We start from the raw sequence: 18,607 nt of genomic DNA, 5'->3' as shown, positions 1-18,607 counted from the left end.
CTTTTCTGTTTAATGAAAAACAAATATCTCACTTTTTGTCGATTTTTAGTTTACTATCTAATTTAAACACAACACAAGTGTCCCCTAAATTGGTTTAAAATTTCTTGAAAAATGAACAAATAGATTTTTTTTTTAATTGACTGAAATAAACTCGTTTCTCGACTCGTTTCTCGTAACTCGACTTCCATTGAAAGTTAAGACAGTTTGTACTCTCTCCTGTAAAGTTGCTTTGTTTTGGAGATATGTTTTTTTTTATTGGACAGTGACAGAATGTTTGTGGACACCCCAACCAATGATTGCATTCCGCTACATTTAAGTAGCAGACACATTGCTGACACAGATGTGCAATGCACACAAACAGCTTGTCTACCCCATTTAAAGAGGTACTGGCAAGAAAACAGAACTCTTTAGAGCAAAATGCTGGTGCTACATCGTTGACACGGATGTGCAATTCACACAAACAGCTTGTCTACTCCCTGTAAAGAAATACTGCCAATTGAATAGGACTGTTTAGAGCAAAACGTTGGCGCTTAATTGCTGACACAGATGTGCAATGCACACAAACAGCTTGTGTATTCCTAGTAAAGAAGTACTGCCAATGGAAAATAACACTGTAGAGCAAAAATATTGGTGCTACACCATTGACACTGATGTGCAATGCACACAAACAGCTTGTGTTCTCCATTTAAAGAATTACTCCCAATAGAACAGAACTCTTTATTGCAAAATGTTGGTGTTACACTATTGACATTGGTGTGCAATACACACATCCAACAGCTTGTCTACTCCATTTAAAAAGTACTGCCAATAGAACAGGACTCTATAGAGCAGAATGATGGTGCTCCACTGCAGACACAGCTGTGTAGAGCACACAAGCAGCTGGACTCCTCTCTGTAATGAATTACGTCCAATAGAACAGGACTTATGAATGATGGTGCTCCTTTTTTCGTGAATTGCGGACAGAGTTGGGGATAAGGTGGAGACAGTTACTCCAACAACTGATGAAACAATGAAAGAAACAATGAATGAGCAGCTGTCCCAACAGCTTGTCCATATAATGGTTAGTTTAGCTGAGCTTACCTTAGAGGCTGCATAAATCTGTTGTTAATAGTTATAGTGAATACTGAGCTGTGAGGGTGGTTATCTGGGAGTTTTTTTTACGTAAACTTCATACAGTACTTAATGTCAGTCTGACTTAAATGTCAGGATTAGTTCCCAAAGTGTAATTACGGTGCGTGTCAGTGGAAAAATAGCTATTGTATTAATCGTGAGGAGAAGAAACTCAGAGGTGTGTGTCTGGACAGGACTAAAATTACTAGAGGACCACAAAGTTCAGTGAAAAATTCAATAAAAACAAGTACATGGCCATTCCGGAAGAGAATAAAATCACAGAGGACCCCCCTCATGAAAGAGAAAATTACCCCAGAACCCCTTAAGAAACGAATCCCGTCCAGATAGAGCTTTAGTCACTGAGGCAGTCAACCATTACATAACACATAACTGTATACCTAAGAGAAAGCAGCCTAAAGAAAATGAGTAGAGTGACTGGAGGACACACCCAGTATGCAAACACAAATACAATATGTAGCACTGCTACTGAGCATGCTCATAACTTTTTTGTCATTGTTCTAAAGTGATCTGAACTCAAAACAATAGGTAAAAAAAATAAGTAATTGTTTTACACTGCGAATAACTGGAATTTAACAACTATTAAGATGTGCATTTTTAAGTGAATAAATTTTTTTTGGCTACTAAAGTATTTTTTTAGGCGTGGCAGATTATGAGGTAAATTTCTATTTCCTGGTCTTTTTTCATACATAAGGGCATTATGCGATACTAGTAACAAACAGGGGTGTCACCACTAATTCCCTCCAAATTCAGCATGTCTTGCCGCTGGGTGTGGTAATTCTTAAAAAAAAAAAAAATTTTCTTTTAAAATCAAATGGGTGTCAGATATTAATCTACACAGATTTCTCTCCTGAAAACTGTTTATTTGGGTGAGTAAAGCGCTTCCGTTTATTTACAGTCACCTTAGATTTCCAGATTTTAGCTAAGGTTCCACGCCTCTGAACGGCAAAAGAGCTGGTGCTTAGTGACTAATGCAAATGCTGCTCCAGCAATGCTAGCCGGGGTTAGCAGCAGGCTACAGGCTGATAATGCTCACCTCTGAATGGCAAAAAAGCTTGCTCTTAGCACGGTTTACAGCTAATGCTAATACTGCTCCAGCCTCGGTGCTGGAGAAACTTTACTAAATCTCCTGTATAATGTATAATGTACTTCAGTGGCTTTACAGCTCCTTACAACCTGACTGGTACATTTATATATAAGGCACACTGACGATTTTTGGAAAAAAGGATTTTAAGTGCGCCTTATAGCCAAAAAAAATATTCAGTGTAAATACATGCTGGAGACGTGGCTTAGATTTTGAAGCAATTCTTCTCTTCAGGTTGTTTCCCGCTGTCCTTTTCTGTCTTAGTGACGTGTGCTCTTCTCTCACCAACACTCACACACCTTCCACTTTCTCTCTTATCTCTCTGTCTGTCTTTATTTCTCCCTCTTCATCACTGAGGCTGTCCAGGCTTTATTAGTGTGTGTTTGTGGGCTATGTGTGTGTGTGTGTGTGTGTGTGCAGGAACGCACAGCACTCTAATCATCCTCCAACTGCTTTAGTGAGTGTCTCTCTGTGAGCTTCCTGTCCTGACACACACACTGTGCTAACAATCCGTTCAGCAGACCCTTATCACCGTTAACACACCCCACCAACACACCGTACACGCACAGACACACACACACATACTGTCTCCTCACTGACTCGACACACCACTGGATGCAATGTCTCATCTAGCGGTCACCTAAGTTTAGAAGCAGCATGCCCCAAGTAATGGGCTCCACTACCGCGTTTCCAGGAACAGCCGTACAGACTAAATGTAGCACAGCAGTGGAAGTGGTGTACCCCAGTATTTTTCAGCCCTGGTCATGGAGGTCCACCTTCCTGCACTTCTTAGTGTTTTCCCTGCTTCCTACACACACATGATCCTACGTAATGTTTATCTAAAAAAAATTACAATTTGGTCCCAGCTGTATTTTTCTCTGTTTAGTGAGCCTGATGATGCTTTTAGCATTTTCTAGCTGTATTAAGTCATGTAAACACAGTGGTTCTATTGATAAGAAGTTCAGAAGGTTGTTTACTTTTTTATATACGTTAAAGCTCCACTAGGTAGGATTGAGATTTTGTGCTCGTGGGCCCCCCCTACAGTTGCAGAGTGTAATAAATGTTTCAGGCGGATTAGTTCCTCTTTCTCGTTTTCTGGCTTTCACAGACATATTCGGTCTCTTTCTAGCTTCTGCCAGAGTGTCTGTATGTTAGTTTGTAAAGAATGAACCAGTAGTCCTTGTAGAACTGTTAGAACTAAAGGTCGGAAAGCAGATCGCAGTTCTCGGGAGCGCTGGTCGCAGCCGCCTCGGAAAACTTACATTGTCTGTTTTTAGCTCAGAGGAGCTCCGGCACAGACACAAGAGCACCGCTATTCCTCCTATTACACCACAATGCAGCTCTGCAGTGAGTTTCAAGCTGTAATTTTACTTCTTTAAAAAGATCAAAAATCAAGAAAATTCCACCTAGTGCTGCTTTAAAATGTGGATTATATATACTCTCTCTCTGGGTGGGTTTCTCAGGACGAGGCATCTGTGAGCTGATGTATCGGAACCGAGTCGCTGCGCTTTCCTTCAAGCGTGCTGTGATGCTACTCGGCAATGCTGCATAAGCAGCAGTTGTTTGTTACGTCAGAGGAGGCACGTGATAGTCTTCACTTCTCTGGTGAGTCCTAACGAGTAGGTGGGGTAATTGGCCTTGTAAATTAGGGAAAAAATGGGATAAAATTGGGATAGAAATAATAATAAAAAAGTTGAGATTGTTACTCCAACAAAACAGGATAAGTGTGTACCAAGTGTCTCAATACCTTTGTCTACATGTTGTCTGTTTTGCGCACTTCTATGCCAAATTTAATGGTAAACACAATGAATAGACATTTGAAAACTATAAACTATGTAGAAATGACAGGTTCACACTTCAGTGTTTCCACTCCTTATGGCTGGAGGGAAAACTAAAGCATATTAAACACAATAATATATGTTTGCTCAGCCAGATGTGAGTTTTTTTGTCTGTCTGACTATAATGAAAAACAAATGTGTTAAAACACTGCCTAAAGCACAGCAACAATGTTTTCTTTTGCTAAAGGGCAACACGGTAATCACTGTAATGCCAACGAGCAGCTCTTTGTTTCCCAGAAACAAAATGTTATATTTAAAAAAACTAACCAGGTAAGCCTCTCTGAGCTGTTTAAATGAGCTACTGTGTATTTGCGCTGCTTTAAAAGAACACACACACACACCTATACACACACACACACACACTCACACACAGAAACACACACGTAGGTCAGCATTATATGCTCGTACACTCAGGTCACTGTCTGCTGAGTGTAAACTGTGTAAACTGACTCTGATCTCCGCCTCTTGTCCTCTGGTCACTGAGATTCTCTGGGCACACTTCACCTCCATGCCTCTCATACACACACACACAGACACACACAAAGCAAACACAGACTTACCATTAACACACTCAAACACATCACAGCACCGCCCTGGTGTTCCGTTGCCACGGGAGACCAAGTGAGGGGACGTTCCAGCCGAACACTGCGGGAAGGTGCAGACGCTGGGCAAACACTCGCACCTGAGAGAGAGAGAGAGAGAGAGAGAGAGAGAGAGAGAGAGAGAGAGAAAAATGGTAAAACATTAGATTGAAAACATGAATGAACTTAGCATTAATATCCTCCTAACTGGGGGGCTCCGAGTGGTCCAGCAGACTAAGGTGCTGCCACTATGATCAGGAGATCGCCGGTTCGAATCCTGTTCATGTAGTTTCCCATCAGCTGCCGGAGCCCTGAGAGAGTACAATTGGCCTGTGAGCTGATGTATTGGAACCGAGTCGCTGCACTTTCCTCCGAGTACGCTGTAAGGCTACTTAATATAATATAATATAATATAAGAGGCAGTGGCTGACTTCACATGTATCAGAGGAGGCATGTGCTAGTCTTCACCTTCCTGGTGTTGGAGGCATTATTAGTGATAGGGCAGTTTTATTAAGTGGGTTGTGTAATTGGCTGTGTACATTGGGAGAAAATGGGATAAAAATGAGAAATAAAATTATATAAAAAAAACATCCTCCTAACCTTTACATTAGAACATTGGTGCTGTCAGCATTACCACATGCAACACATCTGTAAAATTCATCTGAAACGCAAAAGAATCACGTGACGAGGTTTACACAGCCTGGTGATGCGTCACTGCTGTCGAGTTCAGATAGTAGATTACTTTTCTTTCATGCAGAAACTGTGTGAAAACAAACACACACAGCTGATGGCACATTTCCTCTTTCAAATTGTTGAAGGTGGAATATGGAGCTAGACTTTCATGTATTTCCTCCACCCAGGCTCTCAATAAAATATTGTAATTTAAAAAGCATTAAATCAACCCTGAGATATTATAATACAGTAAAAAATGGATCTGTGCCAGGCTTAACCACAAAACTCCCAAAAATTCAGAGTGGAACCAACATTTTAAAATGAGTCGGGATTTTAGACATGATTTATCACAGAATATTGCTGTGAGTGATACATTTTTAAGTTAAAATATTATTTAATTTTGCCAATCTAACACTGATTTTTTATTCTTTTATTTACATTTAAATACCCATTATTAAAAGCTAATTTTCTAATCAATTGTCACCAGTAATTAGAATCCTTCAACAAATGTTATATTTAGTGTAGTTATGGAGATTTAAATACACCATGTAGGACATTTTCTGACCATTCTTAGACTGTTCTTAAGGATTGTTCTTATAATCACAGTTTTATGATGTTAGCTATGTAGCTAAAGCATAGAAACACAGCTTTACTTGTTGTTTTATGCTGTTTTTATGTTTTTTTCTGTTACTGGATCATGAGAAAACCTTCAGAGAATGCTAAATGTCGAATAACGTATAAAATTACACAGGTAATTCCTTCAGGCAACCTTTAGCTAATGTTTTTGTTAGTTCTCATACAATCAAAAAGGATATTCTATGTATTTATGTTTTTTAAAAAAACAGAACATTGCCACAATGTTATGTTACAGTTTCCCAGAAATAACCATATGGAAAACCAAAATCCAACGTTACAGAAATGTTCGTTCTGTGTTAGCTGTGAATTCGCTTTGGTTATATAACCCACCACTTATGTCATCCATTCTCTGCACTATAATACAACAATATTACAGTAGATAGAGCTCTACACCCAGAACAGGGCACCATTTGGAATTGCTTTCCACTAAGCTCTATAAAACCTCATCAAATAAAAGCATTAAAGCAGACACTGAAACACTGCAGAGCTCTGGAACCAGACATGCACTAAAGCTGAGATGAAGAGATGGATGAAGAATGCTGTGTGAAGTAAAGGAGGATGAGGAGTCTAGGCTGTTAGTGGTGTAGAGGAGGCGTAGAGAAGGTGCTGCAGGTCTGTGTTAAAAAAGAAATATTGTTCTCGTGATGTATTTTTCATACACTCAATACTGATAATCCTCCATGCAAAGCCGGGATAGTTGGATAGTATTTTAAAGTCTAAAGAAAGAAAAAGACTAGGCTTATTCTATTTGTTCCATATTGCATTTACAATGCAGGAAAACCTGAAACCAATTCCAGGCTGCAGACGATGTGAAGATGTGCTCTGCGTATTTTTACGGCCACAAGCTGCTCTACGTCTGAGGGTTCTTCTTTATAACCCTTTTATTCGCAGTCATTTCAACAGTGAAAACTGACACATTCTTTCCTAAAAATGTGATAGAGAAGGGTTTTCTAAGAATTGGCACTGAAGATTTTTTTTTTATTCCATGAAGAATGATGTTTGTAAAAGATATCTTGTGTGTAAAGAGCCATTAAAGCAGATTTATGAAGAATCTGACCTTAAAATTTCAGCTTTAAAATCTTTGTCATATTCTACTGATCTGTAATAGGAAGAAAAAAGCTGCTATCATTGCTACTCCAGGATTAGCACACCACAAACTGCAAGAAGATTCAAAGAGTTTATTGTCATGTGCACATAAGAAACAAGTTTCCTCGTACAATGAAATTATTTCTTTGCTCCTCGCCAAGTATGCAGCAAAAAGATAAAAGTAGAAAATATACAAAAAAGCAAGAAAAAAACGAACTAAATCTGAATCTAACTAAAATATTAAATCGGTAAGCAGTATGTACTTGTCTTGAAGTTACATTGCAGGGCAATGTTCACGAGAACTGCGCAACACTGCAGAAACCTACTTATATTTGTGAATCTGCTGAATGTCTCATCTTGTCTAGAAACAGGGGTGGTTCAGGATGAGAAGATCACCAGTTCTTGAATAATGCTGCATTGAAGGTTAAAGAACTTATTTACTATCAGGTGTCTTTTCAGGTGGTTCTGGGGTAATTTTCTCTTTTATGGGGGGATCCTCTGTGGTTTTATTCCCGTCCAGAACGACCATGTATGTGTTTTTCTCAGACGTCCTCTGAGAAAATTACATGCTGAATTATCTACTGTTTTTCACTGAACTCCGGGGTCCTCCGTTAATTTCCGTCCAGATGCAAATCTTGTCTCCTCACATTTAATAAAATAGCTATTTGTCCACTGCTACGCACCGTAATTACACTTTGGGCACGCATTTCCACGGAGATCCACGTAAACACAACAGTGAGTGGAAATGGAGGAGCTACTGAACGCAATGTCATGTGACCGAGAAAGCCTAAAAACTCACTGGTCCTCCTGTTTTCTTAATTGCATTCTGGACACAAGAGTTTTATCACTGAGCAGAAGTGTGAAATACTTTTGACAGATGTTCCCCTGAGAAACTAGGGCTTTTGTCATCCCTTAAATAACCATTTGTAGCATCTTTATTTTTTTGGAGTTCAACTCACTCTGCTAACTGGTCTGTGCAACAGGCTCCAGTGGACAATAGGACAACATATTTTATTAATGTCTACACATCTATTGTTTAGAAACTTGCTATTTTACCTATATTTGAAGAACTAAAATATTTTGCTTTTAAATGTTTACTATCATTTTTATTTAATCGCCTGTGCTTTGGATGGGGGTCTCACCTTGTAGGAAGGGTGCAGCAACCATCTGCTGTCAGTCTAACCTGGGTCTCGTAGCTGTCAGCTGGACACTGGACCGGCAGGACGGGTGGACATTCTACTGTGCTGCAGTCCACACTGAAAACTGCACAAAACAACAAATCAACAATCAGAATAAACACTACATCAAACTGCAAGTGAAGTGTGTCTTATGTATATATGTGTATGTATTCAGTTTTAATATATTGCCCTGTGCCCCGTGAAAGAATTCTGTACAAGCAAGTATTTATTTAAGTGGTCAATTACATTATATGCATATATATATATATATATATACAGCTCTGGAAGAAATTAAGATACCACTTCAATTTCTGAATCAGTTTTTCTGATTTTGCTATATTTTTATATGTATGTGTTTGAATAAAAATTAACGTTGTTTTATTCTATAAACTACGGACAGCGTTGCTCCCAAATTCCAAATAAAAATATTGTTATTTAGAGCATTTATTTGCAATAAATGAGAAATGGCTGAAATAACAAAAAAGATGCAGAGCTTTCAGACCTCAAATAATGCAAAGAAAACAAGTTCATAATCATCAAGTTTTAAGAGTTCAGAAATCAATATTTGGTGGAATAAGCCTGGTTTTTAATCACAGTTTTCATGCATCTTGGCATGTTCTCCTCCACCAGTCTTACACAATGATTTTGGATAACTTTATCCCACTACTGGTGCAAAAAGTCAAGCAGTTCAGTTATTATTTATCAAGGTATAATATTTAATTAGTTGTGATATATATTTGAGGTCACCCATCACCTATCACTAATTCCTACTAAAACGAATGTGTTAGGAAAGTGTGTTAGGCAGTTCTATGGTGACGAGGTTTTAAAGGGAATTAAAGTGATTTTTAGGAAGTTTAGAGCCCATATATTTTAATATAAATATCAATATTTGACATCACATATTGGGGATATATTATAAACGCCAGGTTTGTTTTATTTCCAACTCACTGTTCAGCTCTTTTGTAAGGTTTGGCATTTATCCCCAGATCCCCTGCGCTCTGCTTCCAAGTTAAAAGTTAAAAGACTTGTTTGCACTGGAACAAAATCAGAGAGGACATGCAGAACAAGCCAAACCCATCTGAACCTTCACACAAAGATCTATAGGAAAATATTGGCTTATATTATTGCAGTACATTTGAGAGTGGATTTTTAATAAACCACCCACACCGAAAATACCATGCTGTTTCTGTAATCAAAAAAATATTTATTTACTTTAATGTAAATTTAATTAATTTTAATTAGTGATAACAAACCATTCCAATGTTTAAGAAAAATCTAATTAAACAGAAAATGCATTATTTCATTTAGGTACTGTAATTAAAGTTTTGACAGTAATGTTTTATTGTCAAGTTACGAAGCTTATCACTTAATATGCAATAAATATCACCAGAAGAAAAAGCACAAAGCTGCTCTGCTATGAAAATTAATATATTTATGGATTTCTATACTATGATCCTTTGTTGAAATCATTGAATTGTCTCCTTTGTTATTACCACATTTATTATTACTGAGGGGTTGTGTTTAAATATTTAAAGATCAGACTTTCAGTCACACAAAAGAGAGAAGAAAACTGTAACTGTAATAAACAGAACTTTACAATATATCTTTTTTAAATATATTTTTTGACCAGCTCCATGATGTTTAAATAGAGGATTGGAAGAGAGTTAAGGCAGTGCTAGAAAATCATTTTCAATTAGGCGTTTACTCACATTTGTTGCGAGCAGTTTAGACATTAATGGCTGTTTGTTGAGTAATTTCGAGGGCACAGTAAAGTTACACTGTATTACAAGTACAACAAGTGTTCTCTATTTCTCAGACTATTCTATATACAATAATTGTGTAAAGGTAAGTGTGGAAAAACACAGAGTTTCTCTCATTTCATTCTTACCTGGTTTGCACTCATACAGGTCACAGCACTCTCCAGGCTTGCCCGAGCTTTTGGACACCAGGATGTTGAGGTAGCCTGGCTGGCACACTTTTCTCAAACAACCCGCAGGGCTGCACACACAGCGGCTGGGCAGGGGGCAGCACTCCCCCGGTGGGGCGTAACCCTCGATCAGCACAGAGTCCTCCGGACACCGAGGAGAAAACTGAACTTCACACCTGGCCTTAGAACAGTCCGGTCTCTCCTCTGTAGAGAAAGAAAGAGAGAGAAACATGTATTAATGTTGTTGTGATGAACTAAGATGAAAAGATGAAAGGTTTCTCTCTAAAGCCACAAATGAAACATTTAAAGCAGCACTAGGTAGGATTTCCTTGGTTTTTGATCTTTTTAAAGAAGTGAAATTACAGGTTGAAACTCACTGCAGCGCTCCATTGAGGTGTAATAGGAGGAATAGCGGTGCTCTCGTGTCTGTGCCGGAGCTCCTCTGAGCTCAAACCAGACTCTGTAAGTTTTCAGAGGTGGCCGCGACCAAAGCTAGCGAGAACTGCGACCTGCTTTCCGACCTTTAGTTCTAACAATATTACAAGGACTACTGGTTCATTCTTTACAAACTAACATACAGACACTCTGGCAGAAGCTGGAAAGAGACCGAATATGTCTGTGAAAGCCAGAAAACGAGAAAGAGAAACTAATCCGCCTGAAACATTTATTACACTCTACAACTGTAGGGGGAGCCCACGAGCACAAAATCTCAATCCTACCGAGTGGAGCTTTAAATGCATTAAAGATTAACAGCCAGTTTCATCATGCTCCTCACATTCCTTTTCACTTATAAATGACAAACAAAATATCATAACAATAAAACAATAAATTGTTGCTCTCAATAGAAAACCTCATAACTTTTCATTTGTTCAACAACACCAGCTGCCACCAGTAATTATGTTCCACCACTAGTCCCTGTACACCGGGTGCAGAACTCCTGAAGTCCTAAAGAACTAAATTCTTTACAGTTTTGTGAGGTTTCTGCTTAAACACATCTAACACATCTCACCTGTTAATTACCAGGTTAACAGGTGTGAAATAGAAATGAAGAGGGGAATTGCATCACTTTTTTTAAAGACTTCAGGCCTCAGAACCCCACCACTAAAGAAAATATGGAAATGAAAATACTGGTACTATCAGTAAAAATAAATAATATTTATTAGAATGATAGCAGGGATATACATTTTGTACCATTGCAGAAAATTAAGTTCCCTCATTAGTTTTTCTGTATATTTGGTATTATTGTAACTATAACTGAGAAGGTCATTGTCAACACTCATACCTGTTACCTAAATTAATTCACAGATCTTATCTGTTTATTGTTAAAATACAAATGTTGGGAAAACAACTACCACTTGCATCATGCTATTAGCATATCTGCCATTTAGATATTTCTCATGTTTTTGCTAATTCCTGTTACTCAAAACATAAAACGGTAACAGGAATGAGTGCCACTAACAGGAGTGACTTCCAGTAACAGGAGTGAGTGCCAGTAACAGGACTGCTTTTTTTTTAAAGCTGCTTGAGTTTGACCAGTACATGTTTTGAATAGTTAAATACATATGTTATTAGATTCAGAGTTGAAAAAAAAAAGAATTTAGAAAAAAGTTTAGTTTGGAACAAGAAAATGGCACCCATTCGGTGGAATGGCCCATCTACAAAATTATCTAATATTTAAAATAAGTATGTCAAATTAATATTTATTTTAAGATTTTGACTGTTATACCCAAAACACATACTTACATTATTACTTATGGTTTTGACTGGTCTATAAATGGCTGATATTTCTTCAAGGTCTTGTCTGTTTATATAAAAAAAATGTGCAGTTTCACAATGTTATTATAGGTTTTATTAAAATATAACTTTCATAAAGACCATATATATCTTAAGATATATGACTCAGTATGTCAAAATCCATTTATTTTAACAAGATTTTGACTAATTATGTCTAAAAATTACTTATTTCTCTCTAGGATTTGACTCAAAGTGTTCTTCCAAATGGCGTTCACTACCCTTTCACTATAGTGCATATAGAATGGAATAATAGTGATTTTTAAAGCAAACTTTACATTGTTTGATTAACAGGCCAGTTAAATGGTATTTGTTTATATGAAGTTACCACCATGCAGAATATTAGAGGTGTATTAATGGTATAATGACACCACAGCATTTCAATATTATTTACTACTATTTTAACTCAGAATAGCATGTGCAGTAACACAAAACCACACAATACAATACAATTTGAGCAACTGTTACAAAATACAAATTACAGACTATACAATATTTACAGTTTTACACAGCCATGGCAGAATGCAGACCACACATATGTGTGACACAGGTGCTGGGTCAGAGTTGTGTACTGTTGTATACATTAAACATGCTTTTATACCCTTGTGTTTTTCATCTATATTCCTGCACTGTCTTCAACATCACATACACTCATGAGACATCACTAGCTGGTCAATAGGTGAGCACAAGAACATCCAGTGAAGTCAAGACCTTCTTTGTGTAAAGAGAGCAAAGGGCACACTTTACTGCACACCAACACATTAAACAGCATACAGTCCTCTAGAGTCAAAGTGCACCACACTCCGCCTCAACAAGCCCGTCGCAATGTCAGGAAAAGGAGAGAAAACACATATGCCATCAACCCCTCATCACTGCAGCACACTAACACAGCGCTGAGAGAAGCAGACGAGCTCTGAATGCAGCTCAGACTCTTCTCTCTAAACCTTGAAGGAGACGCTGCCAGAACCGAGCTGCTTGCTGGAGATCAGCCAGAGCACAGGGTGAAGAGGCTCCAGCACTGCAGGCCTGCAGGGACTAAACAGCTTCGCAAAACCACACAGTCACAGACCTGGACTATAACCTGCAGAATACTGCCCACAAAATGCTCTGGACACTTAAATTATACATAGTAAATAGTAAGAAATAGTAATGAATCAAAACCACTCACTAGGAGTGTGGCATATCGTACAGTTCACAATAATACTGTTATAATTTTCCAAATGATAAAATTAATCCATATAATAAAAATGGCAATATTATGGTCTGAAAGGATTTTGTTTATTTTTTTAAAGGGTATTTCTGTGTAATTGTTCAAGTTTAAAGTTATTATTATTATTTCATAAAGAAATCAGAATTTTAGCAAGTTTATATATTTCTTTCATATTTCTTTTTTTTATAATTGTAAATTTATAAAGTTGTGTCTAGTCTATCTGTAAGTTATAATGTATATATCTTCATTGTTATTCACAGATATATACATGTGTAATGTCTAATATTACCCACCCCCTGAGGTAACAGTAACTTAAATAGCTTGTGCTCACTACTGCCTGGACACTACTGTACACCTGGGCCTGTTAGCAACATTGCTAACTTTAATCAAATTTGTCAGTCCTGAACAATAAAAACAAGTAAGAAGTGCTGTACACAGCAAAAAACCCTGCTGTGTAGAGCTACTGTGTTCTTAGCCTGGAGCTAACTTTTCTTTAGCAGGAGCAATTAGCAAGAGAGCTAAAACAGCTACCGCAAACAGTAAAACACTACACTAAACATAATTACACCATAATTCATAACTACACAATTATATACTGTTCAAAGTAAATTACTGCAAACTAAGTTTTAATATAAAACTGAAATTACCTTTAACAGCCGTAGGGTGATTTACAATAACCACACAGTCACAGAGATAACTTAGCGGTTAGCATTTTACCACAAACAATAACACTGAGCCTTTTATTGTAAAAGTGAGCCTACTTATGCCAGATCATTAGGTCACATATGATTTATAGTTAAGAATGTTTAAGGCAGTGAATTATGTGTCAACTCATGAGGAGATAATTTAGTAATTAGAAATGGCAGTACACATAATATATAAGTAGGGTTCTATTATCGTTATGAGTAAAATAACCATTTTTCTGAGTAAAATATACAACTCTATCTTCTATATAGTTCTATATACTCTGCTGAGAGTGTAATATACCAGCCACAACCGATTCTGACTTTTTTAAACAGCTCTTTGATAGCCTCATAGACACTCTACAGCACATAATTAAATGCTCAGTAGAAACTGGCATTTTCCCAGGTGCTTTTAAAAGCTCTGTTGTCAGAACAACAGAAATCCATTCTGGATCTATCAGCTGTGATTAACTTCCAACTTGCCATTTTAATCAGGATCCTAGAAAAAGTAGTTCTGAAACTGATAAAGGACTAACCGATAATAATATACTGTACGTGACAAAACTGTCTGATCACAGAAAGCTTTAATGCATAATGCTGTTCCATGAGAATGTTCCTGATCTGAGTTTAGTTGAGGCTGGGGATCTTCCTTTAACTGGATCTTAGTATTGATTCTGACACAGTATAATGGATCACAGTATAATCCTAATCAAATATAAAACAAACAAACAAAAAAGCTCTGAAAAAAATAAGACACCACTTAAAAATGTTGAGTTTCTTTAATTTTACCTCTGAAATATAATCAAGAGGAAGATGGATGATCACAAGCTATCAAACCAAGTGCTGCTGAACTGCTGTATTTTTGCACCAGGAGTGGCATATCTAAAAGCAGTGTGTAAGACTGGTGGAGCAGAACATGCTAAGATGCATAAAAACTGTGATTAAAAAACAGGGCTATTCCAACTTTTACAACTTATTGAATATAAAATAGTTTTCTATGCATTATTTGAGGTCTGAAACCTCTGCATCTTTTTTATTATTTCTGCCATTTAATGACAATATTTTTAATTTGAATTTGGGAGAAATGTTGTCTGTAATTAATAGAATAAAACTGCAATGTTAATTTTACTCAAACATACACCTATAAAGAGCAAAATCAGAGAAACTGATTCAGATTCAGACCTTTTTTTTTCAGTATATTGCAAAATTGCTAACTACTTCTAACCTCATTTCCTTCTTCCCCTCCTTCACTCCTCCATCCTATTATTCCCCTTGACCTCCTTTTATCCCTATCCAAAGTTGTTTTTACCTTTAAACTTATTTAACATTGTACTTGACTATTGTAAGTCGCTTTGGACAAAAGCGTCTGCCAAATGTAATGTAATGTAATGTAATGTAAAATATTTCTAAAGTTAGATCCATACTTAAATAATTTAAGCATTCTGTGTACTTATAACTTTTGTAAATGTAATATATATTTTTTTATTTTCCATCAGAGGATCAGAGGACAACACACTCAGCTGTTTCTTTTGGTTATCACAGGTTTTATCTAAAATAACATTCATAATTGATGGCAATTAATGAAAGCAATTAATGATAAAAGTCTGTTGTATTCCTTCCAACAATTCAGAGTAATTACAGTAATTGCAGAAATAAGCTTAAAATGCACTGTCCTTTGAAAATAAATAATTTTGGTTATATTCTGGACATAATTTGTCATTAATTATTATTATGTTATTTTTCTGTTGTGAGGCAAGCTCTTTCATGTTAATCTGCATTACTTTATGCATATTCACACAAATAATTAAAATGATAAGAATGAATATTTTTATTAAAATGACTGGAAGTGTTGCCAGTACTATAGAATCCCAAAGAATGTCAAATTCAGCTACTCCCACCATCTCCTTCAAGTCTATAGCATCAACTCGTAGGGAACCGAGTGTGCTTCCTGTGGATACTGTACAACCACAGATCCAGCCTCTGTTGTTTGTTTCATATTAGATGTGCAGAAAGATCCCATCTAATGTACCAAATGCATCTCTTATGCAGAGACAATATGGACCATTACTCCCTTTTGATGTGTGGACAGAGTAGAGTCCACTGTGGAGCTGCAGTGTGGAGAGAGGGTAATTACCTCAAATGAAGGGTAGCCAGAGAATAGAGAAATAGAGAGGGAAATAGAGAGAGAGAGAGAGCAAAAAAGAGAGCATAATGCCTTCAAATACACAATACAGAGTGGTGCAGAGACACCTTCATTTAAAAATCTGCTCATATTTAAATGGTGTGTTTATGTGTCATTATGCAAGGGTGCGTTAAAGGGCCTTTTGTTCTGGACGAAGAATTGGAGAAAATGAAAGCGACATTACGCTCATCTTTAGGTAAATGCAGCTTGCATTTGGAATGACTAGCGAACTGTGAACAGAGGTGACATTAAAAACTATACCAGCTCTGGAGGAAAGGCAGAAGATTTCAAATTCTCTTCATTATGAGCTTGCGAACAAGGACGTGAAACAAAGCAGAGCTAATGCGAAAAAAAAAGGTATTGCATTTCTATATTTAACCCATATGTTTCAGTGAACATAATAAACACTTACACTAGTGAACTGGAGAACACTTATCTCAGCACCCAGGGAACAACTAGGGGTGAGGAGCTTTGCTCAAAACCACCTTGGACACAAGGGAGGAGAAGTTCTTCTTCCTGCCGGTCCAGGGGATTGAACCTGCAAACCTTTAGCACCAAGCTAAGCTGACTTCTCTAGGTGGATTTTGATGCATACCTTATTTGGTCCAGACATACTGAGATACTGAACCACTAATGAACTAATGAACTACTTTTCAGATACTTTTCTGGATTGTTTGGACTTTGGAACCAACTACAAAAAGTTGAGACAGGCTCTTGAGACCCATTTAACAATAGAAAAAGAAAAAGAACCAGTGTTGTGCTAAAATCCTGCTCCTATTGCATATATTTTTCCAAACAGAAATAAAAGCAATCCGAAGGGAATCTGGAAACCTGCACAAGAAAAGGAGGCTAATTTTGGTAGGGATAAGGAATTCAGAGGCAACTTGACAAACTGAAACATTCTACAAACCAATCAGTGTCAAGTAGGGGCAGGAATTACAAGGTATCTCATGATAGGTTGCCCACGATAATGATAATTTCACAATACTGTGATTTTGTGATTCTCAATATATTGCAAAACAATTTTTTTCTTTTTTAGGACAAAATACTACCAGGAATTATGTACTGCAGGGTTCAGCAATAGGCAGCTTGCAAGCATGAAACATCTGGCTCGTGAGGTTGTTTGAAGTATAATGAACAATAATAAATATATATATATATATATAGAAAATGCTTCTCTTTTGTTTACATGCCTCCCCTGTCTCTCTGTTGCGCTTAAACCTGTCCTCATTTTTCCGCCTGTTCATAGGCACCCTATCTGCTTATGAGGGCGTTTTATTTTCCTCGGCCGTGTCCTAATTCACTAGCCAGGGCAGTGGTAGTGTATTGGAAAGCAACCCTGAAGACGATTCCTTTTTTTCTTGGGTTTACCTGCAATTGGGTTCAAAAAACCCTGTGGGCTGGAGAGCTCCTAGTCTGTAGCACTCCATCCCATTACACTTAATCAATATTCTTCACTGCAGGTTAACCATATTCATTTGATTAGCGCCAACCCTTAAAGTAAAGAAGCAGTTACCTTAGTAAGTCAAACTGAGGAGTAAGTCTTAGGGAGTTTAAAGTACCTTTCTTTAAGTAAAAAAGCTGATATTTGAAGCTACGTATCCATAATATATCACAAAAAAACAATAAGATATATATTGTGATATTAATATTTTGTCCCACATCTAGTGTCAAGTATTGGAGGACAAGCCACGTAGGTTTTTGGGGTTTTGCCAGTACACTCTTCAACGTGAGTCACAACTTTTTGGAGCTTTTAGAACTTGGATGAAGCAGCAGCTGAAAGGAAAGCGTACGAACGCTCTGATACCAAGTCGTCAGCCAGAGAGCGCATCATCCCGGGCAGGAAAGAAAAATCACGTCCACCATTTGGCACTCAGAAAGCCTTTCTCTGTGTTTGCAGGATGAAATGGGGGGGTATGTTTGAAGTGGCTTATTTGCTGAATAAAATAAGCATCTTGTTAATGCCGGAAAAGTCTTTTCTAAAACCCCAATCTATCTTGCTCAGAGCTCTTACTGCCTTTTTTTTTTTTTTCAAACTGCTTTTTCCAAAACCCATCTCCGCAAAAGCTGAAACTCGAAGCATCAGCACACGAGACGTATGCCCACTCTCCTTATGTTCCATTTCTTTGCTGATGTGTGTGGCCCTGGTCGGACTTTTAATCAATTTGACCAATTTGGTTCCTGTACGAGCAACGTCAGCGGCAGGACCAGGCACTGACCCCCAGGAGCCTTTCAGCGTATTATATACACGACGTCTCTATCTGAGCCTGTTTACTGCGGGATTCTATGTAGCACTGTGGAGTGCTAATTCCCCATCGTCCTCGTGTTTATTTGTTTCACAAGTGAAATATGGGTTCCACGAACAGCAGGAATATGGAAACCCCAGTACGGATGGATCCATTATGATGCAGAAATGGCCCTGCCCGGATCATTTTTGGTGCAGGGTGGTCGGGCGTAAATTAGAGCCGTTAATGGCGTATCGGTGAGAAAGTGGCGGTAGAAGATAACACTGCGTCTCACCTAACAGCCCGTCTGCAGTGAGAGGTATTGCTTGAAAGCCTTTTTTTTTCATTTCACAGCCATTTTTCTCTGGTGTTTTTTTTCGATAATG

The 18,607-nt window shown here is 37.6% G+C and overlaps 1 protein-coding gene across 1 annotated transcript in view; it reads right to left on the bottom strand.

Moving 5' to 3' along the window:
• The window catches only part of crim1 (cysteine rich transmembrane BMP regulator 1 (chordin-like)), a 164,221-nt gene that overhangs the window by 82,930 nt on the left and 62,684 nt on the right, over positions 1-18,607 (bottom strand). Inside the window, exons 3-5 of the mRNA XM_022662672.2 lie at positions 10,092-10,334; positions 8,168-8,288; positions 4,611-4,732 (exon numbers count right to left, since the gene is read on the bottom strand). Coding sequence (XP_022518393.2) covers positions 4,611-4,732; positions 8,168-8,288; positions 10,092-10,334 — 486 coding nt within the window. The remainder of the gene's footprint in view (positions 1-4,610; positions 4,733-8,167; positions 8,289-10,091; positions 10,335-18,607) is intronic.

Source organism: Astyanax mexicanus, chromosome 14, assembly GCF_023375975.1.
Source record: "Astyanax mexicanus isolate ESR-SI-001 chromosome 14, AstMex3_surface, whole genome shotgun sequence".
In the NCBI taxonomy this organism is placed as follows: Eukaryota; Metazoa; Chordata; class Actinopteri; order Characiformes; family Acestrorhamphidae; genus Astyanax; species Astyanax mexicanus.
This window is presented reverse-complemented; position numbering and strand designations above follow the sequence as displayed.